At 40.7% G+C, this 24230-nt stretch overlaps 1 protein-coding gene across 2 annotated transcripts in view; it reads left to right on the top strand.

Moving 5' to 3' along the window:
• The window catches only part of LYST (lysosomal trafficking regulator), a 96962-nt gene that overhangs the window by 29590 nt on the left and 43142 nt on the right, over positions 1-24230 (top strand). For both annotated transcript variants that reach the window (XM_056852338.1, XM_056852339.1), the window contains exons 15-26: positions 56-301; positions 793-966; positions 1807-1956; positions 4798-4935; positions 5536-5734; positions 7771-7902; positions 10641-11271; positions 12145-12322; positions 13398-13567; positions 17647-17877; positions 19330-19496; positions 20841-20993. In XM_056852338.1, the coding sequence (XP_056708316.1) occupies positions 56-301; positions 793-966; positions 1807-1956; positions 4798-4935; positions 5536-5734; positions 7771-7902; positions 10641-11271; positions 12145-12322; positions 13398-13567; positions 17647-17877; positions 19330-19496; positions 20841-20993 (2569 nt within the window). The remainder of the gene's footprint in view (positions 1-55; positions 302-792; positions 967-1806; positions 1957-4797; positions 4936-5535; positions 5735-7770; positions 7903-10640; positions 11272-12144; positions 12323-13397; positions 13568-17646; positions 17878-19329; positions 19497-20840; positions 20994-24230) is intronic.

The raw sequence follows: 24230 nt of genomic DNA, 5'->3' as shown, positions 1-24230 counted from the left end.
AAAAATTAGGATTAAGATAAACTGTAAATGCCTTAAGCTTTGTCCTGTATTTTAGGAGAGTCTTGCTGCTGTTTACACCTCACGCTGCCCTGGCCACTACACAATCTATGAGCCAGTAATCAGACTTAAAGGTCAAGCAAAAACGATACCTTCCCAACGACCTTTCAGTTCAAAAGAAGTACACAGCAATTTGACAGATCCTCATTATCTCAAAATGCTACAGCCAGCTGAATACAAAGGTCTTCAGGGAATACTGCATGAGATTGGTGGAACTGGGGCATTTGTCTTCCTTTTTGCCAGGGTAAGGTGTTGAGAAAATTACTTTGCATGTTAGTAGCTCTGTTAAGACACAGACATTCAGATTGTATTATCCCTTGGGATATTGAGAGGTGATAATATGAAATAAATAGGTGCCATAAACATAGCATTGGAATAGGATAGAAAACCAAAGGAGAGTAGGCGTAGTGTAGTTGCTAAGATTCTGAGCTATAAAGAAAAAATCTTTTTAGAATCTCTCAAATACACATGAAGTTCTTAGAACAACCTGAAGAGCTTTAGAAATGCTAATTATTGTGTCTAGTGCCCAGTCTCAAGAAAGAGCTACACCAGCCTTCCCTTACTGATGTAACTTGCACTGTCCAAGCCAGAAGCATGCCATTGACAGAGAGGGGATATACCACTGGTGCTTTCAGAGGAAATGCCTTTCCATATTATGGTCAGCATGTACTAAAGGGAAGCATCATTGCAGTTAGTATGCTTTGATACTTAACTAATGGATTGCCCTATGCTTAGGTTGTAGAGATCAGCAACTGTGAAGAGACACAAGCTTTGGCTCTAAAAGTAATACTTGCCTTAACAAAGCACAATCAACAGAGAATACACGAGTTAGAAAACTGCAACGGTTACTCAATGATTCATCAGGTGTTGATAAAACCCAAGTGCATTGTTGGAGTTCATGTTTTACAGGTAAGGAGTCACATTGAAATTTGTTTGCTGGCTAATCTTGGAAAGAAAGTTAATCTCGTTCTCAGAGTTATATATTTCGTTCTAATGGCCTGGGCAAGTAACAACAGTTTTAAAACGAATAAACATAATATATTAAAAGAAGCCTGCATCTTAGAAGGTGTAGGAGTTCTCAAATTGTTTGCCTCATAGTATTGATTAAGTTCTAAAGGCAAGCTTTAATTTAATTTAATTGCCTTCTCTCCCTCAGATCAGATTTTTGATATTGTCCTTGTAGATACAGATGTAGCCTGAAACTGTCTCCTGCTATCCAAAGTCATTTTTATCCTTTTGATGTTAAAGATGCTCCTCTTCTCTGTGGATTTTGTTTTCTGACTTTTTTAGCCTGTGCATTTTTATCCAGTACATATCATCACTTTGAAGCTAGTATATTTAAGGGTATAGATTATTCAGCATTGTCAAGCAGAATGGATCCACAATAACTGTTAGGGTTTATTATGTGATATCTACGCAGGGGTTATAAAAATGAAGAGGGGAAGGGGGATTAGCTCGGAAGAGAATAAATCTGTGAATCCTGCTTTTTCCCCCCCACCGAGTAATTAACCCTCTTGGAAAAGTTATCTTTAATTTTTAAAATGATAATGATCCTTTGAAATGTGAAATGGATACCCTAGCTGTGATATAGAAATTCTCAGATAAATATTTTAGCAGTACACTGAATTTAACACTGGTCAGTGTGCTGTTAAACAAGTAGGGCCAGATCACCACAGCCCAGCCAGGTGGTGCAATGAGGCTTTATTGTTGGTGTTTTCTCCACTAAATATGTTTGCTGTCTTTTGAAAGACTCTCCTTGCAGGATGCTGCAACGAGAACATAATTTATCTAAATGACAATGGAGAAGTTACACTTGATGTAGAGACTACAGCAATAATCCAAGATGTTAAACTGTTGGAAGAGTTATTACTTGATTGGAAGATATGGTCTAAAGCCCGGGTAATTGTTTATTTATTTACAGAATGTGTATTACACCTCTCCAGAGACTAGCAGATAATAACTATTTGTTTTTAGCTAAATAAAAGTTGAAATAGTTTTGTTCATAGCCATTCACAAACCAATCCTGAAGGAGGAGGCTGAATGGCCTTAGGAGCCCGCATGACCTCTGCGCCGGCATTAGTGTTACTTACTTCGGCTAAATGAACACTAACACCGATGCAGGGCTACTTACAGCGGCACTGAGGAGCCACACAGCAGCTCCACGCATGGGCACCAGCACAGCTGCCATGGCAGCTTTTCTCCAGTGCAAGGGTTCGTGCTGGTGCCAAAGACGGTGTTTCCAGGGGCGGGGCTGGTTTTGGTCATTTCTCTGAACCCTTTCAGCCCGGGAACACCCCCTTTTGCCTGTGTGAACTTGCATCTGCAAAATGGTGGTGCAGCCCTGTGAAACTGCATGGAGCAGTTTCATGGGATTTGGGGGAAATGACATTTTCTGCTTGCTGCACCAAGAGCCAGCAAGCTGCTCAGTATGCAGCACAGCTGTGCCATCCCTGGGCCCACCGCAACTACTCCCCCCTTAGGATTGTGCTGTCAGTGTGTGTCTATTCCATCTGAAATACTTGAGCTGGTTTCTAAGTTTGTGTGTGTTAAGTGCCGTCAAGTCACTTCCAACTCATGGCGACCCTATGAATCCAAGTCCTCCAAAATGTCCTATCTTTGACAGCCTTGCTCAGATCTTGCAAGTTTAAGTGGCTATTAAAGCAAAGAATAAATAATCCAAAACTTGCATTGGTCATCCTGATAGGTTTGTGCAGTTTTCCATACATTCCTAAAATAATAATTTATGTTAAGTTGGAGGTACCCATATGGATGTATTACATATTTAAATAAATTTAAGACTTTGGAAAATAAAGTGAAATGTATGCTTATAAGAATGTATCTGCCATTGTGTATTTTACTTGTTAAATTTCCATGTTATTTCTTAAACAATTTTAGTGAGGACCTTTTAACTTGAGTACCATTTATCTTTATCTCTGCAAGCACAGGGAGCAAACTTAATTTATTCATCCTATGTGATTCATATGGGGCTAAATAACATCATTGGTTGTGCAAACTCTTTCATTGGTACACCAGTAACAATAATTCCTACCAAGCTGAATAAGACTAACATGAATGAACAGCATAAAACAGAAGTCTTAAAGAGTAACAAAATGTATTCCAGTGTGAGGTTTCATGGCTCAGATCTCATTTCTTTAGATGCATATCAAACTGGTTTGTTAGAGAGCCTCAGAGGCCATCAATTCTTCGGAGAGGGTGTTCATTCAAAATATTCATGAAAGACAGCAGAGATAGTGAAGTTGGGAAGAAAGAGTATCCATCTGTCTGTGTCTTAAATGGCTAACCAAAATCCTTCTTGACATTTGTATGTGGAATGATTATAAGTGATTCAGAAACTGTCTCCACTGTATTGTAGGCTGGTCATACAAAATTCTGTTCCTTTTAAAGTTTTCAAATTTTAATTTAGGTTCAGTGTCATAATTATAATAACCCTCTGGATTGTAGTATTTTGTTGCTGTTTAGATGTACAATCTTGTCCTGTGTGCCCATGTGGCCAAGTGTTGAAAATGCTATCCCTGTTAAGACTAACAGTAGGAGAATGTGGTTTCTGAGTGTTAGCTTGTACTGTATTCAGGTGACCAAAAAACTCATGGTTGGTTTGGTATGAGAATAAGCCTCAGAGGTCCACTAACATGCATGGTCTCTCCTTTAGTGCATGGATGGTAGAATGAAGAAATTTCAGCGTGTAACAAACTGCCCCATGGCGCAGAGTGGTAAGCGGCAGTACCGCAGTCCAAGCTCTGCTCACGACCTGAGTTCAATCCCAGCCAAAGTTGGTTTCAGGTAGCCGGCTCAAGGTTGACTCAGTCTTCCATCCTTCCGAGGTCGGTAAAATGAATACCCAGCTTGCTGGGGGTAAAGGGAAGATGACTGGGGAAGGCACTGGCAAACCACCCTGTAAACAAAGCCTGCCTAGTAAACGTCGGGATGTGACATCATCCCATGGGTCAGGATTGATCTGGTGCTTGCACAGGGGACCTTTACCTTTTTAACAAACTGCAGTTTGTTGTGATGTCCTAATTGGGCACTTATTTTTTTTAAAAAATTAGTAACATAAAGATCTACAAAATACAGAGTATTACATGACATTGATTCAGTGAGACACATGGGCTATAAAGAATATCCTGATTCTTAATTCAGTGAGAGAACCCACCCACCCATGCCGGCACCACAGTTCTCTTCCAGGATTTTTAAAATGTTGTTTTGGCAGCACGAGGATCTTCAATGTGTAACTGAAAGTAAGATGCGGCAGCCATTTTGTGGCTGATCCCGCCTCCTTTTATAGCAGTCATTGTGTGGATGTGCACACCATGCTGTGTCTGAATTCAAAATGTGCTCGTAGGCTCAAAACGGTTGGGGACCCCTGAACTAGATCTTCTGTAGTGTCTAAACCTTTATCTGTAATTGGGTACTTCTGACATATTATGGTTTTGCTTCTTGCTGCAAACTTGGAAGGACCATAAGTTGTGAAAGTATCTTCAGACATCACAGCAAATAGTGGTTAGTTCAAAACCAGGAAGCATTTGCTTCCAAGGGGAGGAGGGAGGCACCACATGAACCTGAAGACTTTATGGCTTATTCTCAACATGAACAAACTGGTTTGTTCCTGAGTTCTGAATGCACGCATAATTTTACTCCAGAACAATTTAATATAAATTTATAACTCTGCCTCTGTTGTAATTTTGTGTGTACTAAGGCTTGTAGCATTTTTTTGTTTTGCAGCAAGGTGTTTGGAAAACACTCCTATCAGCTCTAGAAATACTTATCCAAGATAATCACTGGCAACAGATGTTTAATATTAAACAACTTCTAAAAGCTCGGGTGGTGCATCACTTCTTGCTGACATGTCAGGTGTTGCAGGTATTTCTATATAACTTTTGTTCTGAAATTAACAGGTATTCAGGAAACAGTTAAGTGCTGCAAAATATGATGCCGTTGTTATGGGACTATTGTTGTAGCATTCCCACACCTTAAGTGTTCAGTGATGGGATACAAAAACCTTCTCCTTCCTAGATAATTTTAAAATATTTTTAAATCTATAGACCATGATTTTGAAGCGGCTTAGAGATCATCTTGTCCAATTTCTTATCTTGAAAGAGAACCAGAATCATTCCCAATAGTGTGTTCTAAGCTTTTTCTTTGACAGTTGTAAAAATAGTGGGTTGGATCCACTGCAACACACTGATCTCTGGGAAATGTGTGTCCTGTGGGATTGAAGATCTGCAGCAGAAAGGGGGAACTGGTGGAAATTGCCTAATCAAACCTATCATAATTACGCATCACACTGCTGAACATTTCCTGTATTTACTTGGGATTTTGAGCAGGTAAAGCTGAAGAATAGTCTTCCAGTATAAAGCTGTGTTCTTCCCCCTGTCTCTATCCTTGTATAGAACATAGAGTAAAGCAATGAATTTGTGGGTATCTCTTTTCAGCTATTTGCCTCTACATTTTTCCCCCTAGGAGCACAAAGAGGAAAATTTCACATCTATACCTATCGAGATTTGCACATCGTTTGTGAAAATAATTGAAGAAGTGCTTGGCTCTCCCCCAGATCTGGAATTGCTGACATTGATCTTCAACTTCCTCTTAGCAGTTCACCCTCCTACTAATACATATGTTTGTCACAATCCCACAAACTTCTACTTTTCCCTGCACATAGGTAGATAAAATATTTTGGTCAGTTTGATTTGTGAATAAGAAATTTCTATGAAATCTACTAACAGTTCTATCCTGGACAATTACACCTTTCTAAGTCCATTGAAATGTCCTGACCTGAATGGCCCAGGCTAGTTTGATCTCATCAGATCTCAGAAGCTAAGCAGGGTCAGCCCTGGTTAGTATTTGGATGGGAGACCACCAAGGAAGTCCAGGGTTGCTGTGCAGAGGAAGGCACTGGCAAACTACCTTTGTTAGTCTCTTGCCATGAGAACCCCAAAAGGGGTCGCCATAAGTCGGCTGCGACTTGATGGCACTTTACACACACACACAAGTCCATTGAAGTCATTACAAGTGTGTAACTCTACTTAGGATGGGATTGTAAGTCATCTCCTTTTCAAATAATTTTTCTTCATATGTTTATAGCCTCTGCTGCTTTTACTGCTCTAAAGTTCCCTAATTGTAGTCATTTGTGTGTTGTGTTTGGCTTTTGGTTCCTCAGTCCAGCCATGTCTGATTAATAGATCAAAATGTTTGACAGTGAGCCAGATTCAGACTATGAGGGTCTTGAGGTACAGAAGCGACTTATTCAAAGCTGTGTTACAAAAACAGAGGCAGATTTCAGTATGACCATTGCAGAGTAACAAGGAAGTATTATGGTACCTTAGAGATAAGCTGTGGCATGACATTTAGTGAATAATGGTAGACTTTTGGGATCTATCACTTTTTTATCCCTCTCATCTCCAAGATCCTTGGTGCAGTGTACATGGTTCTGTCTTCATTCAGGATGTTGCTTGCAAATATTCATGTTGTCATAACCTCTTCAACCCAGTTTCTGCCTGCCAAAATTCATAAAGATCCCCTATGAAGTACAGTCATGGCTGTAGTTGGATTATTCCTTCTACGTACATGACCGCATAGCTTTCTGGTAGTGATTGTGTAGATACATGTTTTTTTACTTCCCATTATTGTATGAATCATCACCTGAAGCAGCATGCTCCCCATTGGCTCATACTTTAATTTCTATGTGTGCCATGCAGCAGCAATACTCCTTCTCTCTGATCTGAGGTCCCATGCATATCTGGAATTTCTAAAGCATCCTGAGATGCTGGAGAGCTGCTGCCAGTCTGAATAGACAATACTGACCTTGATGGACCAGTGGTCTGATTCTGTATAAGGCAGCTTCATGTGTTCATACGTTTTAAAACAGGGCATCTCCATGCTCAGATACTTTAGCAGGATGTATTGAAATAAATACTTTAGCAGGAAGTATTGAAATAAAAAGATAATTTGCTGTTGGTGATGAAAGTCTGTGTGGTTATCAGGACCTCTGCTCTCTGATCACTGGATTGGGGTGCTTATTTCTTTACCTCTGCGATCTGCTAGGCCCTTACCTGGATAGTCCAGGCTAACAGGGTTTACCCTGGAAAGTATTTGGATGGGAGACCTCCAAAGGATACCAGGATCATGACACGGAGGCAGGCAATGGCAAACCACCTCTGAACGTCTCTTGCCTTGAAAACTCCACCAGGGGTCACCATAAGTCAGATGTGACTTAATGGTAAAAAAAAAAACACCTCCTCTTCTGCTAGAGCTCCCTTTCTGCTGTTACTCAGATTTAAGTTCTACTGCAGTTAGTGGTACTTATTTCCTAGCAAGTTTGGTTATGATAATAGGATCCAAATACATAAACAGACACTGAGGATGCATATACAATCCAGCATACACACCAAATACTGGACGTTCTTTCAAACTTGAGGAGAGTCTTTTTTAATCAGTATGCATAAGTTTGCACTGCATGTCTGACTCCCTGTAACAGTTACTTTAGTTCTGTAGATGGCCTCGCCCATTTAGATGTTTTTTATTTAGGTTCAATTCATGAACTGTCATTGCTAAATTTAAAATCTTACATGTTCAAGGAGGTCCTAATGGTTCCTGATGCTAGTTAAAGGTCGATGAGCATAATATTTGGTTTGCTACTTCAATTACGTTCTTAATCATGTTGTTTCTAACAGCAGAATCTTGTTCATTTTTTTTAAGATGGCAAAATTTTCCAAGAGAAGGTTCAATCAATCATGTATCTGAGAAATTCCAGCAGTGGTGGAAAGTCTATTGACAGCCCAACATTGGCCATTACAAGTCCAACAGGATTTTCTGCTGCACCACAAGACGGTAAACAGTTGTATATCTTTCCTTGAAAAGGTCTTCAATTCATAACCCATACCGTACCTTCTGAGCTCCAGTGCTTGATTTTGTAATAGAGTGGGGCTTTACCAAATGGATCCATTGCTGCTCTGCTGATTTTGGTTGGTTCAGAATGGCAGTTTCTTGGATGGTGTGCATTCTAACCCCTTCTTCCCAGGACTAGAGATCTTTTACAGTGCAATCCTAAGGAGAGTTAACTGCAGTCTACGCCCATTCATTTCAGTGGGCTTAGACTGAAGTAACTCTGCATAAGATTGCATTGTTAATGTCCCAGGACTAAGAATTGAGGAGTCTGATGATATTCTGTTTCCGGAGTAATTCCGCTGGTGAGGTTGGGATTCCATTCAACTCTTGGAGCTACCTCACTAGGTTCATCAGGCCGTTTACATAAGACTGGTGCAGACAGCATATTCATCATTATTTGTCTTTAGAAGCAAATGATTTTTGCATGTATGAGTGAGCTACCATTGATGAAACCTTGCAACTATATAATAGACACACTAAAATGTGTTTGTTCTGGCTCTGTCATTTGAATTGTGCTAAAGAGTTTAGATCACCTTGTTTGTCACATGTGGACATAAATGGATCATATTACAATGCACTATTTTCAATTAATAGTGAAATGGAAAATTGGCCTTTGAAACAGAATTCTTTATATCTGTTATAAGCTCTAATCTCTTTTGTAATTTCACCAACTCAACTGCATTTTAAAATTTGAGGTTTATCATCTATTAATATGTGAAAAAATGCAGACATGACAAATCGTCTTTTCAAAACATACCCAGTGTCTTGCTGTTATGCCAGTCTTTGGGCCCCGTGCATTCAGGGCACCCCTTAGCAGGAGGGAGAGCCCAACCGCTTATATGGGGGCTTTGCTGCCTTAATAGTATGAGGATCCAGGTATTGCAGAAGTCACAACTTCTGCTTTTGGACATCAGATGTAGCTGGGATCAACCAAGAGAAGGTGTAGCAACTGGTGTCGTCTAGTACCCTTTGTAGGTATTTTTATGCCTGTGAAGAGTGAATGGAAGAGAGGCTGCCATTGAGGCATGTGTGTGTGTGCCTGAAAGATTGGCAAGTAGATTTGTAAATGCAGAACGTTTGGTCAAGATCCCTATTGCCTCCATTCAGATTAAATTTCAAGTTAAATTTGGAACGAAATGGGGCATCCCATGTCCTGGAACATTTTGAAACTAGTGTGTCTGAAATATTTATTATAAGTTCAGGTGTTGCCATCCCAGTGGATTGGAAGCATGTGACGTGCCATTATTCTCTTGGAGAGATGTTAAGTGCTTTACTTTTATGAACGCTTGGTTGCTATACCAGTTAATGGGCCTATATTTAGCCAAAATTTATCACAGTTTAGTAGGAAATGTTCTTGCTAAAGACATGCTCTCCAGCATCTGTCACGGGTAAATGTTAAACTCATAGTCCTTCCATGTAAAGGCTATGATCAGTGATTTAGGGCCTCTAATTTAGGGAATTTTTTTTTTTGTTCCGGTCTTTATAATTAAGCCCCAACACTTTAACAAGCAAACGAACAAAACAACTGGGGGTTTTAACCACAGGAGCAGCAGAAGGGTAGTGGTCCAGTGTTCCTTTTCTTCACATACCCCCAGCATGTTGCTGGCCCCCTGCAAGGTTACAAACACGTACTTTGAATAAAGAAACGGGTGCAGGGAAAGACTTCAGAATTCATCCTGCTTCTCTGCTTAAAATTCCGTAATGTCTGTTTCTATCTCTCTCTCTCACACACACACACACACCTTGTTGTTTTTAAAAACCAACCAAACAGAATCAAGACTTTGCTAAACAGGCCTTGTAGGTAATGTACTAGCCACTTACTTGTAGGATGTGAGAGATCACCAGCAGACAAAAGAACACTAAATGTGCCTGGGCTCGTGTCACTTCAGCACAGTATAGTGATGTATCCTTCATATGCAATTGGATACCTTCAAAATGAAGTCATCTCCTAGGTTCTACAGAACCAGTGTTAGTTCGCTGGGGAGCAGCTGCAGGCAAGGGCCACCCTTCCCTTTTTTTCTGGCTACTATGGAAGTTATGACTTATATTTAATCTCTAGCCTTGTCCCTCTGCAAGAATCCAGTACAGATTAAAGGAGGCAAAGCTGTTACAGAAGTGTCCTTTTGTTGTGGGTACAAAAGAGCTGTTTAGGGTACTGGTACCCTGTTGGTTGCAAAGGTGATCAATTTCTGCATTGTTTACTTTATACTGAGGATCAAAGGTTACTCTTCTTCGACCCAAGTTCCACCTCAACCTTGTGTTTGTGACAGGAACAAGGATCTCAGACCTGGAAAAAGCAGTTGGCAAAAGGGAGATGAGAGAAGACCCAATGGGTGAAGGAAAAGTAAACTCCCCGCTTCCTGTCCAAGGAAAGCCTAGGTTTGCATCATGGGAACCACAGCTGACTTTAAAGAGCTTATGGCAGAAAACACAGTTGTTCATATTCCCTGTGTTGTCTCACTGGGAATCTGTTCTTCGTGATATTCTGGGGCTTGTTTCCAAGAGTGGGAGTTAAAAAGTGAACTTACAGGGCAAAGGCAGAATGATCTTACACTTTCTTCAGAGGCACTTACCAAACCCTGTGCATGAGCAATTAAAGTAAATGAATAGTATTTCATTACAATCTTTATTATCGTTTGAGTAGGAATCATACAAAACATTTGCCATGTTTGTCTTCTTAGGAAATGACTCTTCTGAAGTAAGCGAACCTCAGATAACAGATGCTCAGACACCTGAACGGCACTGTAAAAGCCTGCCAGCATCTCCTACTTCCTCTCCACAAAGGCATCCAAAAGGGTTCAGTGGAAATTTGGGAAGGAGTGTGGAGAACTTGCAAGTCGTTAGAGAGACTGATCCAGTTGAGCCCCTGGAACAAAGTCATGTTTGGAGAAACTCTGAGGTCTTTAGAAGAATGCAGGAGGAGCATTTGATCAGTAGCTGTGAGTCAGCAAAAACAGTAGTTGATTTGGAAGAGAGAACTTCTGCAGAGACGCATGATATTCCAAAGGAAGAAGAGGAAATATTAAATAAAACCTCTGAAATCCAAGAAGCAAAACAGGAAATGAAACATAAGGAAGATGGTGCTGCTCTTGAGAAATCACTGAGGCGTCCCAATGATCTAAAGGGATTGTCTCCCTTTCAGAAAAATAGCAATTTGGCAGGCTTGGGATTAGCCTTTTCTTTTCAGGGTGGATCCACTATTGCTCGTTGGCCAAGTCTTGCTGATAAGAGCTTGCCTACTGAAGAGTGGGAACATCTTACCTTTCCTTCAGCTGGAAGGGCACCTCAAAAATCTGAGAATGATTCTGACAGGTATGTGAGTTGGGCGATTAAGTACTATTAAAACATTCAAGTGGATACTATCACAATGCAAGATCACAATGCAAGATGGTAGTCTTTGAATTATCATTTCTGTGGATTCGTGTAGATTTCTTGCAAGAACAAATTTTCCTCTTGTTTTGCACTTGAACATAGCTTAGTGGATTTGATTCTGAGCAGCAATTCACACAGTCTTGTTTTGGCTATTTTCCTCCATACAACTTATTCCCATACACACAATGCTACAGAGAAGCATTATGGCATGGTTGATGCATAGCACCAAAGCATGTGTGTGCAGGGATTTACAAAGCACCAAGCTATGGTGTTTCACATCGGAAAGGTGCAGTTGTCAGTATGCACATATACTTGGCATTGGTGTTTTCTGAAGCACTAAGACTGAATAAATTGTTACAGTGTGTATTGGTGTACAGTGTAGGTTTCTCTATATGATTACATACCAAAACTGACCATGCAAACTTTGCAAAAATGTTTTTGGAGGAGTTATGATGAACTGTTATACAAATACTGGGGCAATTAACGTAGCAGAAACATCTACTTATAATAGCAAAGCATGGTTCCTTTCCTTTGTTGGACAGAAGTAAGACTATATAATCCCCTGCCAAAAAGAATGGTGAAGTAGGAGAATTGAAGAGGTTGCCCTATAAATATGGGGAAATAGCTTTTTGGCAGACAGTAGTCAGACTATATATTTAGTTTTTGTTTGTTTGTTTTGTTTTTTGCTTTTTTTTAAAGTGGGGTGGTTTTTAATCTCTATCACCAGCCAGTTTTTTTAGATTCACTCTCCTCCTTCTGTGTAGTGATACTAATATAGGATATCCTAATAATAAATCTACTTCTCTCCACCAGATCAACAGAAGATTGTCTTGTACTCATATGTTGTGGCCTGTATCACCTCTTACATGGAGTTCTCTTAATCCTGCCAGATGTCATGCTTCAAGATGTTATGGACAAGCTTATTCATCCAGATGTTCTTATAGTTCTTGTAAATCACCCATCTTCTCTTATACAACAAGGAGTCATTAAAGTAAGTAAAAATATACACCTATAACATACGTTTTATCTCGGCTATAAATTTGTTTAAACTAAGGACCTTTCCAGGCAGTTTTGTCTTCTTTCTTCATCCCTTCCTATCCATTTTGAAATTTAGGGTAGTTTGCAAAACCATCAATATTGTTTTAAAATTAAAGAATTCCAATTTTCTAAAACACAAAAAAAATTCTTCTCTTTTTTGAAAGCTGCTTTGGGTCCCTCTGGAGGGAAAGTGGTCTAAAATGCTTAAATAAATAGAATACTATCCCATAAGGCTTCATTAAAATCTCCCCTCTTTTAAAATGATTGTTACCTGTGAGAAGAAAATACAGTTTATTTGTATTGCTTTACAAATGTGTCTACCACAGAATGATACACAAGGTATCACTTTACTTTGCTCTGGTTAGACCTCACCTAGAGTATTGTGTTCAGTTTTGGGCACCACAATTTAAGAAAGATGTAGACAAGCTGGAACGGGTCCAGAGGAGGACAACAAAGATGGTGAGGGGTCTGGAGACCAAGTCCTGTGAGGAAAGGTTGAAGGAGTTGGGTATGTTTAGCCTGAAGAGGAGAAGACTGAGAGGGGATATGAGAACCATCTTCAAGTACTTATAGAGGATGGTGTTGAGTTGTTTTCTGTTGCTTCAGAAGGTCGGACCAGAATCAACGGGTTGAAATTAAATCAAAAGAGTTTCCGTCTAGACATTAGGAAGAATTTTCTAACAGTCAGAGTGGTCCCTCATTGGAACAGGCTTCCTCGGGAGGTGGTAAGCTCTCCTTCCCTGGAGGTTTTTAAGAAGAGGCTAGATGGCCATCTGTCAGCAATGCTGATTCTATGACCTTAGGCAAATCATGAGAGGGAGGGCACCTTGGCCATCTTCTGGGCATTAAATATGGGTCACTGGGGGTGAGGGGGGGAGGTAGTTGTGAATTTCCTGCATTGTGCAGGGGGTTGGACTAGATGACCCTGGTGGTCCCTTCCAACTCTATGATTCTATAATTCTAAGGTATATTATAAAACATCAAAGTACATTGAAAAATTCAGAATCTTTCTCTTCTTCTTCCCTTAGCTTTTGGATGCATACTTCCACAGAGCAACCAGGGAACAAAAGGAGAAGTTTCTGAAGAATCGAGGTTTCTCATTGTTAGCTAACCAGTTGTATCTTCACCAAGGCACTCGGGAACTTACAGAATGCTTTATGGAAATGCTGTTTGGTCGACCAGTTGGCCTTGATGAAGAGTAACTATAATTTCTGGGTTTTTCTCCCTTCCTTTGTAGATCAATTTATTTTCAGTTGAAATACAGATTGTGCCGTCTTCTGTTGGCAAACAATTTATTTGTCAGCAACTGCTACAATATGCCTACAATGGCGTTCTAAACTAAATCAATATTATGCCGTAAACTCAAGAGAAAGGACTCAGAGAAAATTATTTCATTGAATTTGGCCAGGGGAGGGAGAGGGGAGGCTTGGCTTTTGAAAATGTATTTAGTGCATCTGATATCTCTAGTCTAAGAATCAATATATTTGTTTCTTCTGTTTAAAGAACTCAAGCAGTGTATAAAATGCAGAGACTTGGCATTGAATACAAAGTTCTTCCTCCTAATGGCCTCTTAAGACGTAATGATGCAGGGAATTAAATGATTGAAAGTGTACTGCAGAATCTTGGACTCCCTCGGCCCTTCCTTTCTTGAGATTTCCCCCAACCCCCATCTATTCCAATGTGTGTTTACGGTGTGACAGTCATCTCTGGTTAACTTGAAGCTGGGAGCGCTCTTAAAACCCACTACGGAATCCTTATTGTGAGGGTTCGTTTTAAACAGGACTAGCAACAGCCAGATGTAATGATGAACCTGGGTAGAGAGCAAGTTCATTCCCTTGAAATCAAGGTAGTTCACCTGGAGAAGCTGAGAGAGGCAGAGAGTGTGATTGGTGAGGCCTTTAGGGATGTGATAGTGGCATCCCAATCCCAGGGTGATGGCTCCTCGCCAGTCACAGATAATGAAGGCCTTATGGAAAGAGAGCATTACCCCAAGGAAAGGGGACAAGATCCCTTAGAAGTGACTCCTTCCTTGGTGGATGAACTGATACCCTCTCACACCTAGGTTGTGCCTCTGAGAGGAGGGGGGCTTGTCATAGTGGGAGATCTGATCATTAGACATGTAGATAGCTGGGTTTGTGATAGGCATGCATACCACATGGTGAATTGCCTGCCTGATGCGAAGGCTGCAGACATCATCTGTAGCCTAGTTTGCTTGTAGATAGTGCTGGGAAAGAGTCAGTTTTTGCACCAATGATGTGGGGAAGTGTAGTTGTGAGGTCCTGGAAGTTAACTTTTGGCTGCTAGGTAGGAGACTAAAAACCAGGATCTCCAAGGGAGCTTTCTCTGAAATGCTGCCTGTTCTATGCACAGGGCCAGAAAGACAGACACAATTGGGGAATCTCAATGCATGGATGAGATGATGGTGTAAAGAGGAGGGCTTTAGATTTATTAAGCATTGGGGGACATTTTGAAACAAACAGGGCCTGTACAAAAGGGATGGTCCAGAACCAGAATGGAACCAGACTGCTGGTGTGTAACACAAAAAGGTGGCAGAGCAGCTTGTAAACTGAATGGTCTGTTCTTGTAATGGAGGGATGTGAGCAATAGGATCCTTCAGGGATCTGAATTGAGACTGGTACCTTCCAGGACCAGAGATCTTGCTTAAACCAGTTGCTGAAGAGCACAGGCAGGATGATGCTGTTGCAGTCTTGCTGTTTGTTGGCTTCCTAGAGTAGCTGGTTGGCCCCTCTCTGCATGGGAAGAGAGGTGGAAGGGAACACATTTTCCTGTGGTTTATTCCTGTTACCGTAATCTTGGTTTGTGCACTACTGTACCAGGCCTTAGAAGCTGAGTGCTAGGGTAATGCAGCAAGCAAACATGCCAGATTGTGAATTCATTTAGTCACCCTAGATTGGTTAAGTTCCCTAATTATGATGATGCAAAAATTATAGACTAGCAAGAATTATAGGATTTTGACATGGGGTGGTGGGCCCAAGCACAAAATGGCTGTCGGGAGAGGTGGGGCCAACCACAAAATGTCTGCCACAAGAGGCGGAGCCAACCATAAAACCACACGCTTGCTTTTGTGTAACATTTTGTTTCAAATATTTACATCCTATGTTCTCTCTGTGAGCAAAGCAAACCAAAAGTATGGAACAATTTAAATATAAACAGATATAAAACAAATATAAACAGACGTTTCTGCAAGTCAGTTAGCAACTGATATTCCAGGTCACTAGAAATGGCTTCAGTTCTTCTGGTCACTTGTGTTCCCAGAGAGCTGCAACTTCGGGATTGCAGACATTATTTCACCTTTATTATGAAAGCCTTCAAAAAGCCACTTACCATCTTTGCAAAGCTATCCATCTCCAAAAGGTGTCTTCCTTCTCACAAGCAAGTTTGCAGCTTTAAAACATGCAATGGTGGTGATTTTGCTTTGCATCCCAAGTTTGAAGAACAGCAACTGTTGCAAGACCAATTTTTATTTCAGTTCAGAGATTTTCTGTTTACAAATCTCAGAATCGACCGGATAGTTCTTTGAAAAGGTTGTGTCTCAAAATGTCTTTCAGTGTTGCGCTTTTTGGGGGATTGCAACAGCTGAAGAGCACAGATTTGCCTTTTGCATCCACAAAACAGTATTGTTCTTCCCAGTCAGAATTGAAAAAGTAGGTTCTGGGGTTTTTTTGCTAGGTCTTCCACTCATTTTGACAAGTGTAGAAAACAGAAATATGTTAGATGTGCAGTTTCTTACCCCCTTCTCCAAGCAGGAGTTTTTCTACTCCTCCTGGGTGCTGCTGCTGGGGAGGGAGGAGGAGGACTTTCTTCCCCCCTTCCTTCAAGCTAGTTAGCTCAAGATGAAAAGAAGCTGACTGGCTCCTGTAACTTTTTCCAACAGAAAAAATTTGCAAAGGCACACAAAAACGGAGCCGTAAAGGCTGTAGCAGATCAAAGAAGTTAATTGAGCCAGGTCAGCTGAACAGAGGAAAGCTGACGTTCTAAAGCAAACACCACAGAATCTGCCACATTCCTAGAAAGTGTCATCGGGAACAAGAAAAGGTGTCTGCACATGCCCTTTTGCCTGTGGGCAACGTGTTGGGGACCCTGACCTAGGGGGAGTCAATGGGTAGGGTTGCCCGGTCCCTCTTTGCCACAGCCGTGAGCCATTTTCTCCAGTTGAAGTGATCTCTTATCAGCTGGAGATCAGTTGTAATAGCAGGAGATCTCCAGCTAGTACCTGGAGGTTTAGTAAACTTAGAAAATGGGAAACCTATGCTGTAATTAGTGGTAACTATCTGAGAAGGCAGCACGTGGCTCAAGAAAATAATAACATCAAAAAGCAAGTTGCGAAAATATATATTGTACATACAAAGATAAGGAATTCAAAACCAAACCAAAAAATGTTAATTCACACAAACGCCTCGCAGGGCTTAAGACAATTTCTTATATCAGTTCTAACAACCTAAATGTAGCCACTCTGGCTCAAAAACTTAATTCACAAGTTCTTAAATATGAAAAGCAATCACAAAGAGTAGCGAAAAAATAGCGGAACCAATTAACAATATGCAAAAAAGGTCCGCAATAGGGTCTGTCGCAAGGACGCGACGCATTTTGAAAGAAGTCTTCTTCAGCTTACCGACCCTGTAAAAATTTAAAGGGACCATAATAACAATGGAAATATTCTTCAAATCATCTGTACCAAAAGCCATGTGTTACAACTGAGAGCAGACTAAACATGGTCTAAAGTCTATATGTAAGCTGAAGAAGGCTCTTTCATCCCTGGTTTAATTAAGGTAGTTTCAGTAGTAATTGGTGCCATATAACCAATCCTCTGTTTATGGCCAGTATATTTTATTTGTAGTAAAATTTTATCCGCTTTCATGTTCGTCATGGTACCAGCTTTATATGGTCTTCTCACAGCTAATAGGAACAGGATTTCTATTCGTGGTAATAAGATTTTTTTTGCCTATATTACAAATGCAGAACTGTATTTACTGCCTCTTATTGCCAAATGGTAAGACTTGTCGAGCTAGCAAATAAAGTACTTAGGCTAGCAAAGTGTCTCAAATTAAGATGCTACTCTGTGCCAGAGGTTTGATTTATTTGCTTACATTGTACAATTGAATCAGCATTACTGCATAGGTGCTTGTAAATCTAAATTCCATCTTACTGACAGTACTACTCCTACTCATACAGAAATGTTAATAAGGCAAGCACTGGTTTTTATAATGGGACATATTTAAAAATCCATGGCCGATTCCTGTTTTTATTTATTTTCAGCTTTGATCCAGAAGATGTGAAAAATGCCGGACTCTTTCAAAAGTGGTGTGTGATTCCTGTTCTGGGTCTTCTAGAGAATTCCCTCTACGACAGCATCCTGCTACATAATTCCTTCTGCTTGGTGCTGCAGATCATAAATTCCTGCTCTAAAGTGGCAGATATGCTGCTTGATAATGGCTTTCTATATGCCCTGTGTAATACATTAGCAGCCCTTAATGGATTAGAGACCAGGTGAGTAGACTGTTAGTATTGTACCATTTTGGTATTGTGCCATTTTGGAATCACAACAGAATGAAATTCTAGATTAATATTAGTCTAAATTTCAGACACTCATGTGGGAAGTGGGTGTGAAGGACCTTGGCTCAGTGGTAGAGCACTTCCTTATATGAGTCCCAGATTTAGTTCTCAGCATTTCCTGTTAAAACTGATTAGGTAGTAGTTGGGACCTTGGAGTACCATTGCCTGGCTGAGCAGACCACACTGAACATGATAGACCAGTGGTCTGACTGGGTATAAGGTAGCATCATATGTTCCAAGTTGGCTTCCCTAGGAAGGAATGAGCACCTGACAGGAATATTTCAGAGCTTAGTTCCTCTGGGTTAATCTTTGTTTGGGCTGGTAACTTTTAATGTTAGTTAGATCCAAAGTTGTCTTCCATCCTGCGGAAGGGGGGAAGTTTGTTGATTGCTGTGCCACGTCCCATGGTATTCCCAGAACATTTCGGAGTAGTATTTAGGGGAGTGCAGTGGGATGCAGTGGGAAAGCTGTAGAGATCTACTTCACAAATGGAGATTCCTTTGGGTCTAATCCTTTAATTTTGTCATTGGGAGCTTTCAAGCTAGTCCTTTATTTGAAAACTGAGGTAGCGCAGTCTTGTTGTAAGGCATCTTGTTCCCAAGTCTTTGAATCAGTTGGGAGAACAGCCTTCTCATTTTAGAAACACTAAACAAAAGTATGGTATTTTATATACTCCAGGCAAATCTAACCCATCATAGAATCATAGAGTTGGAAGGGACCACCAGGGTCATCTAGTCCAATTCCCTGCACAATGCAGGAAATTCACAGCTACCTTCCCCCCCACACACACACACACCTGTGGCCTGGAAGAAAATTCCTTCCTGATCCCAAAGTGGCAATCGGCACTACCTTGGGCGTGCAAGAAAGGGCCACAAGAGCCAAACACTGATGCAAACCTTCCCGCCCGCCCTCTCATGATCTGCCTAAGGTCATAGAATCAGCATCGCTGACAGATGGCCATCTAGCCTCTGCATCATGTGGGTATAACATACAAAATGTTTCAATTCCTAAATTATGGGTTTAAATTCCCCGTTTCCCAAGTGAGTCGGCTACCTCCACCATGACAGGCCTTTCTGATACAGGGGTTGTGGTTGTTCATTGAGAAAGGGCATGCTGTCCATTCCATTTTTTAAATGTTGAATGTATTTAGTGGCTGTGGTATGCTAGCTGCTGTTTGTAGGACATAGCCATTTTCTGTAGACTGTTTCCAGGAAGTCCACAGTTGATCAATATAGACATCTAAGCTGAAGAATAGAAGGGAAAGGACAGAAAATGCCAAATAGTATAAGCTTGATGTGAGTCAAGTGGTAGTGGATATGCAGGTTCTCTTTCTTTCTTTTTTTAAGATGGAATCTGATTAACAGAGTTAAATAACTTCCTGTGCAGCATCCTCTCAAGTGACTACAGGCTACTTGTGTGTGATATACAGCAACTGTTTGTAACAGTGACGATCCATGCCTGCAGCTCTTCTGGTTCCCAGTATTTTCGAATTATTGAAGATCTCATGGTGTTACTCGGATATCTTCAGAACAGCAAAAATAAACAAACTCAGAGTAAGCCTTTAAACTCCCACTGTTATAACATGAGTCGGGGTATTTCTTGCTGTATTGCTTGTTTACTGTAGGAATTGTGTGTGTGTGTGTGTGTGTGTGTGTGTGTGTGTGTGTGTGTTAAGTGCCGTCAAGTCGCTTCCGACTCATGGTGACCCTATGAATGAAAGTCCTCCAAAATGTCCTATCTTTGACAGCCTTGCTCAGATCTTGCAAATTGAAGGCTGTTGCTTCCTAGGAATTAGCTAAAAATAATGAAATGAATAACTCCAAGGATGTGTTCTATTTTGTTGGTTGCTTTTTAAAACCCCACCCTTCTTCTAAAGCAGTGGTTCCCAGAGTGGGTAGTACCACACCCTGGGGGGGTGGGATTACCAAGGGGGCACTAAGAGGCAAGGGGGCAGCAGGGGGGTGCTAGAGGCGGACCCCTTCAACTGTGTTGTTCACTAATTTACAATAGATCAAGCTATGGCACCATGCTGGCAAATTTGGTGGAAAACTATCAGAATTTTTTTTCCAGACGTTGAAGAGCTGGGGCCATTGGATCAAGTCCATCACTTTTGTTGAATAAAGTTCAACTAAAAAGTTTTAATTTGCTCTTGAATTGATGTGCAATTAATTGTTACCGTTTTGAAACGTTATTGTTATTATCTTCTTGAGTGAGTCGTGCAGACCCCTATTTTGAATACTTCTTTTTATAGGATAGGGTAGGGGGCGCTGGGGTTGAGTTTGTGGAACCAAGTGGGCGGTGGTGCGAAAAGTTTGGGAACCACTGTTCTAAGGAATGGTATACATAGTTCACCCTCCCTCCAATTTTACCCTCACAACAATCCAGTAAAGGTAGGTTAGGCTACAGAAAGATGACTGGTTGAAGATCACTCAGTGAGCTTCATGACAGAGGAAAGATTTGAATCCAGGTCTCTGTTGTAACCACTGTACCACCTTGCTGCGTATTATGTACGTGGTAGTTCCACAGTTTTCTATTCAAGTAAAATTATGTTCTTGTTCATGTTCCATCTACTAATTTGTTGCACCCTGTATATAGAAACTATTTAATTTTCTGTGGGTGGGTTGGCGCCTGTTTGATGAGAAGACTTGTTCAGTGTAGTCACACTAAATGGCAACGTTTAGGGCCATGAACAATAGCCTTTCAGTGATCCTTACTCAGGAGAATGTGGAAGGGCAGTTCTTCCCTAAAGGCCAGGAAGTCTATCCAAACATGCCTTCTAGTTATCATTGGTGTGGTTGCACCAAAAAGCAACTTCAGTTTTATTTTGAATTTCTACATGTATGAGATACTCTGGAAAAAAAATACTAATTTGCTCGTTTGATCCCTGTGGCTTTCAGATATGGCAGTTGCTTTGCAGTTCAGAGTTCTTCAAGCTGCCATCGAGTTCATAAAAACTACAGCAAATCAAGTTACAGAGGATCTGAGCAGTTCATTCCATTCACCTATTTCGCATCACCAGGCTATATTTCAAAAACGTAAAAGCATTGCAGGTGAGTAATGTAGGATTCAACCTTATGTGTGAAGTAAACGCAAACTGTGATTATCAATAAAAATAGAACTAATGGTAGAAGAAGAGGGCAAGTTCTATTAACACATTTGTTTCATAATTTCTGATTCCATTGAAACAAAATTATTATCCTGAACACAAGGCCAGATTTTTCTCTCTCCCTTTAAAGCAGTGCTCCAACTCATGTACATCCCACTTTGTTTGGATTACTGTGATCTTAAGAACATACGAAGAGCTTGCTGGCTCAGACCAGTGGTCCATCTAGTACAGTGTCCTGTTTCACACTGTTAGTTACCCTGGATGACAAACAGGTCATAGAGGCCGAGGCCCTCTCCTGCTGCTGATTCCCAGCACTGGTATTCAGAGGTTTGGTGCCTCTGGTTATGGAGGCGCTCCCTTCAGTCACTAGTAGCCATTGGTGGACCTCTCCCTCCATTCATTTGTCTAACCCCCTTTTAAAGCTATCTATGCTCATGGCCGTCACTACCTCCCCTGGCAGTGAATTCCACAGTTTAATTACTCATTGACTAAAGTATTTCCTTTCATTTGTTCTGAACCTCTTTCCCAACAAATTTTGAGTCCCCTGCAAGTTCTGGTATTATGGGAGAGGGTGAAAAAGAGGCCCGTCTACCCACTTTTTCAGTGTATGCATGATTTTATAAAACTCTATCATATCCCTTTAGCCATCTTTTTTCTAGATTGAAAGTCCCAGATTCTCCAGAATTTCCTCCTATGAAAGATGCTCCAACCCCATAATCATCTTGATACCTTGTAGTTTTGTACTTTTTCCCATTCTAAAATGTCCTTTTTAAATATAGTGACCAGAACTGCACACAGTATCCCAAAGGTAGCTTTACACAGGGGCATTATAATGTTGGATGTTTTATTTCCAGTCTGTTTCTTAATAATTCCTAGCATGGAGTTTGCCTTTTTCACCATTGCTGCATGCCAGGTCAACATTTTAATCGAGCTTCCACAACAACCCCAAGATCTCTTTCCATCTCAGTCTCAGTTTAGTTCAGACCCCATCAGCATCCTAAAATTGGGATTAGACCCCATCCAAAAATTAGGATTCTTTGTTCCAGTATGCACTGTTTTATACTTACCCACGTTAAATTTCATGTGCCACATGGTTGCACAATCACTCACTTTAGAGAGATGTTCCTATAATAGTCTTCATAATAGTCTTTGTTTTTCACCATCCTGAATCATTTGCTATCATCTGCAACCCTGGTTACTACACTGCTCAGACACAATTCCAAACCATTTATGAACAAAAAAAATAGCATCAATCCCAATACTGATCTTTGTGGGACCCCATTGCTCACTCTCCTTCATTGTGAGAACTTTCCACTTAGTCTTGCGGTCTTCTTCCTGCCATTTAACTAAATCCATGAGAGAGACCTGTCCTCTTAGTTTCTAAGTTTACTCAGGAGACTTTGGTGAGGTACTATGTCAGAAAGCCTTTTGGAAGTCCAGGTATATGATCCAGTAGATCACCCTTATCCACATGCTTGTTAACCTGCCCAGCTCCTATCCATTAGCACATTAGCTTGTGCTAATTATTTACTTTAGCTGTCAGTTAGATTTTCTGATGGCCCAAATTGAGGAGGCAGTGCTAAACCCTCAGTGACCTCATTTCAACACAGCCCATTGGAAGTCTCCCATCTTTTTTTTTTTTTTTTTTTTTTTCCTTCTTGAGTGCCTTTGCCACAGCTTTTACTGCCTCTGCCTACCTGCTGACTGGTCATCTGTCCTCACTTAAATGCTGGCTATTTTTACAAGGAAAACTAAATGCAGGCTTGTAGGCCCCCTGTGATCTCCTACCATTTTCAGTCTGATAATGCGAGGAAGGGGTGTGCTTGGCAACTAATGAGCAGTCTTTGGATCAACTATATTTGCTCCTCGGGACTGACAACTGGCATCCCTGGGAGCAAATATGGTTGATCCAAAGACTGCTGAATAAGGAGGTAGAGAGGGGCAGTTAAATCTCTCCCATGTGCCCTTTTCATTAAGGATCTGACCATGTTTTATTTTCCTTGTCCATAACATAGTATTGAGTACATGCAAAGAAAATAATATAATTGAGGACAGCCACTTATAATAGCTCATATTATTTATACCATCTTACTGGCCTCCCCTCCTCTTCCTTCCCTTGAATGGGAACTACACATTATGAAGGGTGTCACCTGTGCAGTCCCTACACAGTTTTCTTTTAGTCTTGATGCGCCATCACACTAGGTTTTAGAATTTTATTGTTGGTTTTATTTTGGATATATATTGGTTGCTGTTTTTAAAATGATGTTACCCGCCCTGAGCCAGCTTGCTGGGGAGGGCGGGTTATAAATCTAATAAATAAATAAATAAAAATAGTGCACCCTCTCATGTGTAGGAAGACTAACAGCCACTAGGCTAGGATGAGGCATATTTGACTGGACTTCATGGGGGATGTTGCATTATTAGTAGTAATTTTTATTTGAGGTTCTATCACTCAAAGAAATTTCAGAGGGGAGTGTTAAGCAAGAACTGGAGATATGTACAGAATGCACCAGCTCACCATAGTTTAACTTGTATTTGCAAAAGAACAGTAGAAACAGCCATTAATCGTAGGGAATAAAGAAAGAAATGCTGTAAGATGCTATGCAAACATTTAGATTGGTCATGACCTACAACTGATTTTTCCCCGTTAATTGTCTAAAATAAAGGTTCAGTTGCAATGAAAGACTCCATTATTCCTCATCTTCCAAGACAACATTTCCATTCCTATGGCCATCTTCAGATGCTTCCTTCCTTCAATCTGTTAAATTTGGAGTCGCCCCTCCAGTCCCCTCATGGATCTACTTTCTGTTCATTCCCTGCAGAAACAGGTGCAGTAACGGTAGCTGTGCCTACCAGTTCCGTCCGAGAAAAACATTTCTCGTGAAATGTTTTTGCAGGATTAGGCTTGGAGCAGCGTTGTCATCAAATCTGTTTTGATGAAATGTCAACCATGAGATTAGTCGCATCTCTTTTGACAGCTAACCTGACTGATTTTAACTGTAGTTCATATTAACAGATCTAATTCCTGTTGCTCTGTTTCCTTCAAAAAGAAAATAAATCCAAATCCCCCCTCCTCATCACCACCGCTAGTGTTGTGACTGCAAGAAAATGATTACTAAAATTGAAACTTAAAAAATCACATACTCAAGACTTCTTAATCCAGTATTGGAATTTATTTTAA

This window comes from Euleptes europaea, chromosome 7 (genome assembly GCF_029931775.1).
Source record: "Euleptes europaea isolate rEulEur1 chromosome 7, rEulEur1.hap1, whole genome shotgun sequence".
Lineage (NCBI taxonomy): Eukaryota > Metazoa > Chordata > Lepidosauria > Squamata > Sphaerodactylidae > Euleptes > Euleptes europaea.
Note: the sequence above shows the minus strand (reverse complement) of the source record. Positions and strands in the feature narration are given on the sequence as shown.